A 12,591-nucleotide genomic window follows, 5' to 3' on the forward strand; every position below is an offset into this window, starting at 1 on the left:
CCATAAGACTGGGGCAGCTACAGCAAACACACAGTCGCCCCGAGACTTCAGCCGAGAACGAGGTTGCTCCAGAAGAAGTTGGGTAGCAGATCTAAGTGCTCTGACAGGAGTGTGTAACCTAAGAAGCTCATTGAGGTAGCTTGGCGCCAGATTATTGATAATTTTGTACGTGAAGAGTAGTATTTTAAATTGAATGCAGTACTTAACTGGCAGCCAGTGCAAGCCAGCAAGAACAGGAGTGATGTAGGAAAATTTCCTGCTACCCGTCAAAAGGCGTGCCGCCACATTCTGGACAGTCTGCAATCTAAGGAGAAGGGAGGAGGAAAGGCCAATGTAAAGAGAGTTGCAGTAGTCCAACCTGGAAGTCACGAATGCGTGAATAAGGGCTTAAGGGCTTAGTCTTAGAAATGAGGCGCAGCTGATGAAAACTAGACCTCACTACGGCAGATACTTGCTTGTCAAATTTAAACGAGCTATCCAGTTATATGCCCAAGTTACTGGCATAATCAGAAGGGGAGCTAGCAAAGGGCATCAGAGTAGCACACAATTGGTCGCAGGGGATTTTACTATCGAACACCACGATCTCCGTTTTCTTTTTGTTCAGGACAAGAGAATTACTCTTGAACCAATCTTTAACCTCACGCATGCATTCACGAAAATAATGAAAAGACATAGCAAGATCGTCAGTAATCTCAAAGTAAATCTGTATGTCATCAGCATACCAATGAAAGGCAATATTATACTTCTCAAAAATATATGTATAAGGATCAAATGGCCCGTAGCAATGGGAATACACCCCTAACACCCCATATTCCTGGAGCACCTCCCACAGGTCACTTGGAGGGACACAGTTGAATGCCTTCTCCAAGTCCACAAAACACATGTATTGGCTGGGCAAACTCCCATGCACCCTCAAGTATCCTTGAGATGATAAAGAGCTGGTCCAGTGCTCCCCAAAGAGAACAAAAACTGCATTGTTCCTCCTGATTCCGAAGTCCGACTAACGGACAGACTCTCCTTTCCAGCACCCTGGCACTTTCCTAGGTAGGCTGAGGAGTCTGATCCCCCTATAGTTGAAACACACCCTCCAGTCCCCTTTCTTAATGATGGGAACCATCATCCCGGTCTGCCAATCCAGAGATACTGCCCCTGATCTCCATGTAACATTGTAGAGACGCGTCAACCAGGACAGCCCTACAACATCCAGAGCCTTCAGGAACTCACAGCGGACCTCATCCACCCCAGAGACTCTGCCACAAAGGAGTTGTTTTACTGTCTCAGTGACCTAGCCCCCAGAGATTGGCAGGTTTTACAACGTACTATTGAAAATGTCAAATGTCACAGTAAAGTTGTCCTGTGTTAAAGCCAGCATCACTTCTCCCACAGCAGCAGATGGTGAACCACATGATTTTATAGCAGCCATTTCTGGAATCTGTTCATCCAGACCTGAACAACAGGACACACCGCTGGCTAACTTTAATCTGAAGGTCTTTGTGGATGATTTGGTATCATGCATCCCAGACACCAGTGAAAATAAAGTAGGATATGTAGTGATCACAGAACATAGGCAAACAAATGGGGTGATACATGATTTTGAAACATTATGGAAACAATAGTTTTTAACTGATCATGGAAATCCATCACGCATCACAAAATTGTGACTCCATTGCTGGATGCCTTATTAGGACCATCTGTCACAAGGAGGGATGGTACAACAAATACAGCTTAAACAAGAAAAAGGATTCCAGATTTACGCTAAAACATTTGGCAATTTTTCTATGATTTGTGTAACTAACAATCCATGTACAGGTATTACAACACTACAGGTAGAACATCTATGTCTAGATAAGCCTTTTAATCGTGTAAAAAAGACTCCAATGATTTCACACCATATGAAGGTAAAAATATTGCTAGGTGATTGTTGACATGTTCTTAAAATGTTCTCCAGTAAAATAAATTACTGATCACAGCCTGTACACGAAGAAATCTACTGGAGCACTCAATAGAAATGATTATGTTATGATTCTTTTCCCCATACTGGTCCATTACAACCAAATTTAATGTTCATCCACCTGTTGAATCCACTTTAACCTCTTCTATACCAATTTCTTCTTTAGAGGCAAAGTCACCCTCTACAATGGAGGCAACAGAAAATAGAGGTACTTTTTTTTTACTTTTGTTTTCTTTCTCTGCTCATGTTCTACTTGCCTGATTCAAGCAGGGAATATTATAATGTAATTTATAATATACATTGATATAGCATATGGTTCAGTTAGCGTTATATAAAAATATATACTTTCTTACATTTCAGAGCTGGTACTTTTTCACTTTTACTTGAGTAAGGAAGTTGAATTAGCACTTTTACTGGAGTATTTTCTAACAGTAGCATGTGTACTTCCACTTAAGTACTGAATGTCTGTACTTTTACCACTTCTCTCTATGACCTCCTTCATAGTCCACCAGAAGCTCTCAGTCTGCTGTGTGAACTTTACCCACACACCACTCTTCACTGCTCCCACCTGCTGGACAGTCGCAGAGTATAAACCTGCTGATTCATGTAAAGGGAGAGGCAGTAAAACCAGAAAAACAGCTTCAGGAAGAGGCGGAGCAACACCTGAAAGACGAGAAGTTCAAGGTCATTTTCCAGAAGTGAAAGTGTGTGAGAGCAGTAGCAGACCTGCAGTCAAGACCTGTTAGTCTCTAAAAGAAGACTCACTGGAGTCCATCAGGTTTCTCTCAGCAACAGTGTTGAGTGCATTTTCTGTTTCTACACAAATCTTCAGTTTACTCTGCTCACTTCATGCTGACTCATCACAGTCGCATTGGTTCCATAGAAATCTGCTCATGTAGCCACAGATCCACTGTAGAAACATTGAGCTGCTGTGTGAAACAGTCTCACTGTGGTCACTTGGTGAGTATCACTTCCTGTTCCTGTCACAGTACTGGGTCTTGGGACCCAGGGCTTGTGTTTTCTGCTTTTTGAATATTCTTTGATTTCGTTTGATTCGTGTCATAGTCTTTGTATTTCTTGTTTCTTAGTTATTTTCTGTAGTTTCTAGGATTTAGGTTTGTTTCTATGCCTTCCCTGTCATATTCCATGTTTCAAGTCTAGTCACCCTTGTCTCTATGTTCATGTATCTCCTGTGTCCAGACTATGTTCCCTTGTCTCCCTAGTCAGTCATGTCTCCTGGTCTCAATGTTAAGTCTGTGTCTTAGTCTGTGTCTCATGTTTCCTGTTTTACTTTGATAGTCCCTTGTCTAGTGTTTAGTGCGTTCAGTTTTGCTTCCTCCCTGTCCCGTGTATGTAGACCAAGGTTTTTATGACGTATTTATGACTATATTTTGTTTTTGTTTTCTCTCTTGTGAAGCACTTTGTGACATCTGTCTGTGAAAAGTGCTATATAAATAAACTTTTACTTACTTTACTTATGTGATTGCTTTCAGCTGTGTTCCTCTCCTGTGTCTCATTCCCTCGTTATCCCTCTGTGTATTTGAGCCCTCTGTTTTCCTCTGCCATTTGTCACTTTGTCCCAGTAGCTGTGTGTTTTCCTGTGTGCTTCTTGGCTGCCTAGTGTATTCCTAGTTGGTTAATTAAAAACATATAGATAACTTCTAATTTCATAGTGTAATCTTCACGAGCTTCATACGAAGCACGTTGATTCATCTACTAGTTATATTCACAGTATTCATTCACTGCGGCTTTAGGGATTCGCTAACTTAGCTTAGCTCATAGCAGCAGCTAGCAGCATGACCTCTTCCTTTAGAAATAATGATACTTGTAATACATGTAGCCTATTTGCAGCTCTGGAGGCCAGGATCACTAAAATGGAGACTCGTCTTTGGACCCTTGAAAAACCTGGAGCTAGCCGGGGCCCTGTAGCCAGTGCAGCAGAAGGTAGCATAGACTGCTAGTTGTCCCACGGCAGACTGTCCAGAGCAGCCTGGGAAACAGGATAGCTGGGTGACAGTGAGGAGGAAGCATAGTCTTAAACTGAAGCCCCTGGTACACCACCAACCTGTTTATGTGTCTAACCATCTTTCCCCAGTCTGTGACACTGCCGACAATCAAACTCTGGTTATTGGTGATTCTGTTCAGAGACATATGAAGCTAGCGACAACAGTAACCATAGTCAATTGCCTGCTATTGACAGAGTCTTACACAAATCTCTGCAGCTTCTCTCCTCCCATTGCCTCCCAAAACCCCATCCCCTTAGTGACTGTGTTAGCTCCCAAACAGACAAAAAACAAACTAAAAAAACAGCAAAAAATGACATAAACATAAAAAATAACAACGAAAGAACAATACAGTATCCTCAACAGCATCAAAGACTAAAACAGTGAAATGTGGATGATAAAACATTAGGTCTCTCTATTCCAAGTCTCTGTTAGTATATGAATTAATAATTGATCAACAAATCACTTTACTCTGCCTTACAGAAACCTGGTTGCAGCAGGATGATTATGTTACGTACATGACAGAACAACACGACCACGACATGGACACAGCAGACTCTGAAAGAGCGAGAGATGTCTTTCGCCTCCTACGGCTGTGGCAGCGCATTTCCCACACCTCGGATAAACGGACTTTATCTATTGGAATTAATGCCATTGAGGCAATTTTTCTGGATAACCCTCACCTGCGCCAGCTACCCATAGCTTCAGAGTTTGCCCATAATCTGGCCCAAGCAAAAAAGGCACTCCAAGGCACGGAGCTGGCCCAACCACCCTCAACCACGTCCCAGCAAAAGGATGTCTCCACACTGTCGCAGCAGATGAATTCTTCCATGTCACTGCAGCAGGGGGCGGTTGTTTCCTTGCCGCGGAATTTCTTCCCCTCCACATCCCGATCTGACCCACATTCGCCTGCCTCCTTCCCGGCTGCAATGTGGTCAGAGGATAAAGAGCAGGTCACCAGTACCCCATCATCACCGACCTCCTCTGTTATCTCTGCTCCTTCTTCCAGGAGAAAGCGGCGTCCACGCCACCGGCGCACATCACCACGGCTGGAACCCAGTACTTCCTTTGAGCAACCAGTCGTGGTGAGTAAAAAATACCATTTTTGTGCTCCGTCCGAGCTGGGAAAGAAAAAGTCTATTCATTCTGAGGCCATCTATTCCAGTTCCGTGGACTTTAAAGACTGTTTGTCTTGTGCTCCTTCCAAGCACGGATTAACAATAACTGCTCTACCTTGTTCTGTTACGGACATTGAGACAAAACTTAAGGACTCTAAGCTCTCAGTTTGTGAATCCAGACTGACCCCCAACAAAATTAAACTGTGTGTTTCCCAGGTCTCTGAAGCTACGTTTTGTGTTCCTCAGCTGACTCATTCTAAGACTTTGAATGATGTTGTTTCTGTTTGTGCAACTCGATCTGTTCATTTGGAGACGGATACACTTTCTGAAAGGACTGTTATTATGGACAATACGCAAACTGTCTTCTCCGTTCCTGAGTCTGGTAGGGATAATTGTTTTGTTGCTGAGTTTACCTTGGATTATGGGAGTTCTGTTTCAGCCCTGGATTGTGTTATGTCCCACCCAGCTAGTAATTCCAGGGCAGACTCTGAGTTTTGTGCGATAACTTCAAATACTCTAGCATCTGTGTGTGCCAAGACTGTTTTTGACAATGCTAAACATTTCCGCTCGGAGACTAAAACTCTTCCCGAGGCCTACCCAGCGGCTGGGCCTGTGACCTCAGCTGCCTCTGGACCACCTGAGGTTTTGGAACCAATGCAGCCTGTTCACCCATCATCTGTCTCCGCTGGGAGCTTAGGAGAGTCATCCCAGCCACCTGTCTCTGCTGGGAACTCAGCTGAGCCATCTCAGCCATATGCAGCAGCCTCTGCTGGGTGCTTAGCTGAGCCATTTCAGTCTCCTGTCTTAGTTGGAACCTCAGACGAGCTTATCGAGCCAGCTACAGACTCCATTTTGCTGTCTGTGCCTGAAAAGTGTCCTAAGCACACTCTGTGCACTGCACAGCCCCAGCCGCTGCATCCTGAGCTGGCTGTGTGCCCTGAGCAGCTCCAGCTAGCTTTGTCACTACCAGAGGTCTCCGCATCATCTGGTTCTGCTCCACCAGAGGTTTCCACACCAGCTGGCTCTGCTCCAGTTTCCGCTGGAGGCTCAGGAGAGCCCATCCAGCAGTTCCTTGTGTCAACTGGGGGCTCAGGAGAGTCCATCCAGCCTTCACCTGTCTCCACTGGGGGCTCTTTAGAGTCCATCCAGCCTTTGCCTGTCTCCGCTGGGGGTTCAGGAGAGTCCGTCCAGGCTTTGTCTTTCCCTGTTGGGGGCTCAGAAGAGTCTGTCCAGGTGACTGCTGCTTCCACACAGCCACCAGCTCAACCACCAGCTCGGCCACCTGCATCTTTCATGCCGTCGTCTGGCCCAAACACATCTCCACCATAGGTCATCACGCTGTCTGGTCCAGCTCCATCTCCACCAGAGGTCATTGGGCCGTCTGATCCAGCAATGTCTCCGCCAGAGGTCGCCGCACCGTCTGGTCCTGCCTTGTCTGGTCCTGCCTCATTTGGTCCTGCTCAGCCTGAGCAATCTGGATCTGCTTGACCTGGTCCTGTTCAGCCCAAGCCAGAGGTTAGCGAGCCATCTCGACCTGCACGTCCTGCTCAGTCCACATCCTACACATCCACGTCCTGCACGGCCAGTACATCCACATCCTGCATCATCTGCACATTCTGCATGTGCCAAAGCAACCCAGCACCAATCATCTACCAAGGCATGCCATCACCAGCTACCTTCCAGGCCACCAGGGCAGCCTCCTAAACTCATTCATCGCCACTGCTTCCCACGCTGACGGCCTCCAGAACTGTCTCGTTGTCACAACGTGTCCCACGTGGTCTGCTTCCAGAAATGTTTCAGTGCTCCTGACTTCCACACAGTCGGCCCCCTGCACTGCCGCTTTTCACGCGGACGGCCTCCAAAACTGATTCAGTGCTCTCGCTCTCCATGCAGACAGCCTCCAGAACAATTTTGGCGTTGCCACCTTCCACACAGTCGACCCCCTGTACTTCTGGTTCTTTGTTTTGGACTCTGTTTTCTTTTGTTCTGGAGTAAAACTGGTCTTCTTAGGAGAGAGAGAATCCATCCCACTTTGTATGGAACAGCTCTCATTTCCAGAAATCTGGCCAAATTTAATAAACCCCCCAAAACGTGACTATCCAGAGTTGGAACCAGGAAGCAAAGTTGCAGTTTAACACATCTCTCTGCAGCTTCCTCCTCCTGTTATACCCCCAAAACCCCATCCCCTTAGTGACGGTGTCAGCTCCTAAACAGACAAAAAACTAACTAAAAAAACAACAAAAAATTACATAAACATAAAAAATTACAAAGAAAGAACAATATAGTATCATCATCTGCACCAAAGAGTAAAACAGTGAAATGTGGATTACTAAATATTAGGTCTCTCTCTTCCAAGTCTCTGTTAATACATGAATCAATAATTGATCAACAAATCGATTTACTCTGCCTTACAGAAACCTGGTTGCAGCAGGATGATTATGTTAAGTACATGACAGAATGACGCAACCTTGACATGGACACAGCGGAGTTTAAATTAATTAACACACCCGAGTCATACTACCTATTAGAATCCTTGAAGCACAGGCCAAGGGGGTGGTGAGGCAGCAATTTTCCACACCACCTTTTTACTCAACTAAAGACCAAGACAGAGTTTTTATTCATTTGAAAACCTGATGCTTAGCCTTGTCCAAGCTAGCTGGACAACTCAAAAACCAGCCATATTTGTGATAATTCTATTGTCCATCTGGGCCTTACACAGACTTTCTGTCTGATTTCTCAGACCTTTTATCTGATTTAGTGCTCAGATCAGATAAAACAATTATTGTGGGTGATTTTAACATCCATGTAGATGCTAAAAATGACAGCCTCAACATGGCATTTAATCTGTTATTAGCAGTGTTGGGTAAGTTATTTTAAAATAGTAACTTAGTTACATTACTAGTTACTGCTATCAAAAGTAACTCAGTTACTTCAAGTTACTCGTTACTTTCAAAGTAACTAGTTACTAGGGAAAGTAACTTTGCTTTTACTCAGAATTCTCTTGGTAATGTGTTGCTTCCGTAACTGGATACCCAGCAAGATTGCCAGTCTTCTAGCTTGCTTACTTGCCACAAGTGCACTGTGCCACCTACCAATAGAAAGGAAAAGATAATGTGCATATTTCCACAAGAGAAATCCCACACCTGGACCGTCGTTGACCACCACCATGATTCTAGCCTACGTCACAGCGTCATGTGCGCTTTTTACATCCAACACGAAAACTGCAGTCGTGGTGCTTTCGATTGTACTCAGAGCTCAGAAATTCTGCCTTCTGAATAGGAAGATGTAGGTAACACCAGACTGCAGATGAGCTGCATACAGGGCTGAACTGGGACAAAAAAATCGGCCCGGGCGTTTTGACTGACCGGCCCACCATTATAGGAAAAATCATAAAGCCTTTGAATGAAAGCAAACGCTGTTGTGACAGTGATGTACACTGTCTTGATGGTATATATGTATCAATCTATCAATCGTTTGTTGTAAGATTCAGATAATTACTTTTTAAAAGCAAGACATTTTAAATGAGAATAAGAAATAAAAGTACTTCTTTGTGCCCCCCTTTCCCTGTTAATGCCCTAACTGGCCCCCTGGCAACACTGTGCTAGACCCGCCCCTGCACAGAAGTGGGCGATAAACAAACAAGAGAGAAAAGCCGATCAGCTGATCATTGATCCGTTTCATGACTGAAGTAGAAACAGGAGAGGGAGGGGAGAGAATGAGAGAAGAAGAGGCAGCTGTGCAGCGTAAAGACACAGAATAAATCCAGCTTTGTGTCTTTTTCATGCTAGCTGAAGTCCGGGACAAACTGTGTTCCTTTTCACCTCAATACGAAATGAAAATATTACGAAAAGCGTAATATTTTCTCTGAATACGGAACGATTCCGTTTTTTACAGGATGGTTGGCAACTCTAATAATTAACCTTATGAACAAAATAAAGTTTAACATCAGTAATATCATAGCACCCACCCAGCTGTATAGAAACTCCGTCATACTAGCTAGTACGCAGTAAGCGTTAATGTAACTGACGTAAAAAGTCAGCACAACAAAAATAAACTCCACCTAAACTTGTTTTATATCTGACCCAGATAGACTGCAGGTCATAACTTCTTACCTGAAGTTCAGTTCACCTGACACTCGGACCGGCAGCAGCTTCGGGTCTCTCCTTCTCCCTCATCCACCTGCTGGCCTCCACCACTTGCTAATGTTACTGAATCTGTGGAAGCTCCGCAATAGCCACCACACGAAGTAACAAATAACGAGCCTATCTAAATCCCAGTAATGATTAACGCGTTCCTGATTTTGGCATAATAACTAGTTACCGTGCTCGTTACCACAATAATAACGTAGTTACTGTAACGCGTTACTTAATAACGCGTTAGTCCCAACACTGGTTATTAGACTCAATTGGCTTCTCTCAAAATGTAAAAGAACCCACCCACCACTTTAATCACACTCGAGATCTCATCTTAACATATGGTATAGAAACTGAATATTTAACAGTGTTTCCTGAAAACCCTCTCTTGTCTAATCATTTCCTAATAACATTTAAATTTACAATAATGGATTCCACAGCAGTGGGGAGTAGATTTCATCACAGTAGATGTCTTTCTGAAAGTGCTGTAACTAAATTTAGGAATATATTACACCCACTGTTATCATCTTCAATGCCTTGTACCAACACAGAGCAGAGCAGCTACCTGAACACTACTCCAACAGATGTAGATAGATAGATAGATAGATAGATAGATAGATAGATAGATAGATAGATAGATAGATAGATAGATAGATAGATAGATAGATAGATATCTCCTGAATGTATCATTGTTTCTTTTTCTCTTTATTTGATTTTATTGCTTTACATTGTAAATGTTATCAATTACATGAGTACTCAATTTGTATTTTATGTCAATATTGATCATTCTAAATAATTACTGTTTGTGCATCACTTCCTACTCTTACACTGTTTCTGTAGCTCTTTCAAAATAAAAGCAAAGCAGAGTTTCTTGATGTAAAAGGTTTAATTTTGGACAATTCTGAAATGAGACATTCTGAATAACCTGATTTTAAAAATGTCATATTTTTAGGTTCAGATTTGTTTTTCTGGGACCATTGTTCAAGAACCATCAGAAAGTTGAAAATCTGCCAATCACACCGATTTTTGTAAAGAGTACAACACTGACACTTGTTTCTTTCTTTTTAAAAACGAAATTTAAAGTGAATTTTAAATAAAAATCTTTCTCCGTCAGAGTGCGTCATCAGCGTCCATCCCACCATCATATGAGGGGACTGTGGTGAGAGCTGTGGCTCAGCTGGAGGAGACACTCAGGAAACTCGGGAAGAAGAAGCTGTCTGAGGCTACAGAGCTGAAGAAGGTCCAGTAGTATGCAGTGGATGTGACTCTGGATCCTGATACAGCATATCCTTATATCACCCTGTCTGATGATGGAAAACAAGTGTATCATAGTGATGTGAAGAAGAAACTTCCAGACAACCCAGAGAGATTTACGCGTTATTTTAATGTTTTAGGAAATCAGAGTTTCTTTTCAGGCAGATTTTACTTTGAGGTTCAGGTTACAGGAAAAACAGTCATTTGCTCCTGCCATATTTCTACTTTCAGTAAATCTTCTCTCGTGGCATCTGTTTACGCTACTGGTTTTATTTTGAAAGTCCGCATAGGAAGTTTTGACCCTCTGTCAGAGTCCTGGCAGTTTTCTGCCCTCTGGCGGTCAGACCTGAAACTACAGTATTGTCTAAGCTACTGCAGAAGACGTTTATCATCGTTATCAAACCTGCCATTTTTTTTACCTTCAAATCTTTATTTACAACAGCAACATAACAATTTACAATAACAACATGACTGTGACCAAATAAAAACCGGAAATAACAGAGAGAGGGGAAAAAAATTAGAAAACCAGCCCAAATCAAAACTTTATTTATTTATTTTTGCCTGAAGAGAAAACACAAAATTCAGAATTTAAGGGAAAAAGATCCAACATTTGAAACATAAAATATGTTTAAATGTGACTTTTATTCTAAGAAAAAAGTGTGTGTGGCACCTGACAGCTGCAGTCTTTGTTAGTCTGCATGTTAAACACAGACTGGCTGTGAGTGCATGATGATGATTACAGAATAACATGAAAGTCAGGTTCATTCAAAGCTCATTCTTTGAGGAGCTGCACATCTGTCTGCAAATGTGGAGATCACATTGTGATCACAGAGGCTCATAAAACCTGTTGTTTATACACATATCTATTTATTTAAATAGAAATATCATAAAAATGATAGTCACCCATCCATTTACCCAGTTCAGGGGTGCTCGGGTGCTGAAGCCTATCCCAGCTCTCACTGGGCAAGAGGTGGGTGCATCCTGGACAGGTCACCAGTATATGGCAGGAATAACACAGACAGTCATTCACGCCTACTGCAGATTCCAGATCAGTAGTTCACCTAACGAGCACGTCTTTGGACTGTGCACGGGGAGAACATACAAACAGAAAGAACCCAGGCAGCTGATGGATTCAAACTCACAACCTTCTTCCTGTGAGGTGATGGTGCTAACACGCAAAAATTACAAATTTAAATAAATGAAAAAATATGAATCTATTCCTTTCTGATTACTTTTGAGCTTACCTGTGTAGATCCACTAACATCCACCAGGGGGGGCTGCAGTACCCACAACACACCTTCCAGTTTTATACTAAAACATGTTATCGTATTAGATGACATTGTGCTTCACTGGACTACTTCACTGTTGTTTAAGATTATGACTCAACAACAGAAATATTTTAATAATCCAGCGTTTAGGACATTCATTCAAACAGCAACAAAAATACAACAAGTGCTTAGATATAATATGACCAAACAAATATGCTAATGAGGTCTAAACTCATCTGAAATTAAACAATCCCAAATACAATCAAGCAAAAATATAATTATAAATGTAAATATAAATAATTAGTAATAATATAAAAATCGCAAGTGCAATAAATAAACACGAAATAACTTTAGAAATTCAAATAAAATATTCAATTTAATAAATCATACATTATAATACTGTTCTTGTTTTTTGATGTTTTACTATATGATAAGATGTTACATTACATTTGTCCATTTAGTCCATCTATCTATAAGCACCTTTAAAAATGTCAGTTAAAATACTACTACTACTACTACTAATAATAATAATATGACAGTAAAATTAATTTAAAAAGTCAGAAATTGATTAAAAAAAGGTTTTCTAATGAGTTTTTAAAATGTCTGTCACTAAACAAACTCTGATTGTATGCATAACTTCTCTTTGTTACATGTTATTATGCATTCATGTCTCTATGTATTTGATTCCAGTGTGTTGTAGTGCATTACATTGTGTTGTATTGTAACATAGTGTCTTACAGCGTTGTATTAATGAGATGTATAGTTTATTAATCTATTTGTATTGTTAAATTACATTGTGTTGTATTAAATTGTTTTATGTTGTATTTAATTGTATTAAATTGTATTGTGTTATATTAAATTGCG

At 41.8% G+C, this 12,591-nt stretch overlaps 1 protein-coding gene across 2 annotated transcripts; it reads left to right on the plus strand.

The window, feature by feature from the left end:
• Positions 1 to 2,657: 2,657 nt before the first annotated feature.
• Positions 2,658 to 12,520, plus strand: LOC120730420 (histone H3.v1-like). 2 transcript variants are annotated; one of them, XM_040026815.1, is made up of 3 exons: positions 2,658 to 2,911; positions 4,438 to 5,039; positions 10,320 to 12,520. In XM_040026815.1, the coding sequence occupies exons 2-3, from the start codon at positions 4,473 to 4,475 to the stop codon at positions 10,452 to 10,454; spliced, it is 702 nt and encodes a 233-aa protein (XP_039882749.1). In that variant the 5' UTR covers positions 2,658 to 2,911; positions 4,438 to 4,472; the 3' UTR covers positions 10,455 to 12,520. The 2 variants fall into 2 exon arrangements, with proteins under 2 accessions (XP_039882749.1, XP_039882748.1); XM_040026814.1 differs by lacking the exon at positions 10,320 to 12,520 and having other exon boundaries at positions 4,438 to 7,374.
• The last annotated feature ends 71 nt before the right edge of the window (positions 12,521 to 12,591 follow it).

The sequence above is a fragment of the Simochromis diagramma genome, unplaced genomic scaffold, assembly GCF_900408965.1.
Source record: "Simochromis diagramma unplaced genomic scaffold, fSimDia1.1 OVJJ01000293.1, whole genome shotgun sequence".
NCBI lineage: Eukaryota > Metazoa > Chordata > Actinopteri > Cichliformes > Cichlidae > Simochromis > Simochromis diagramma.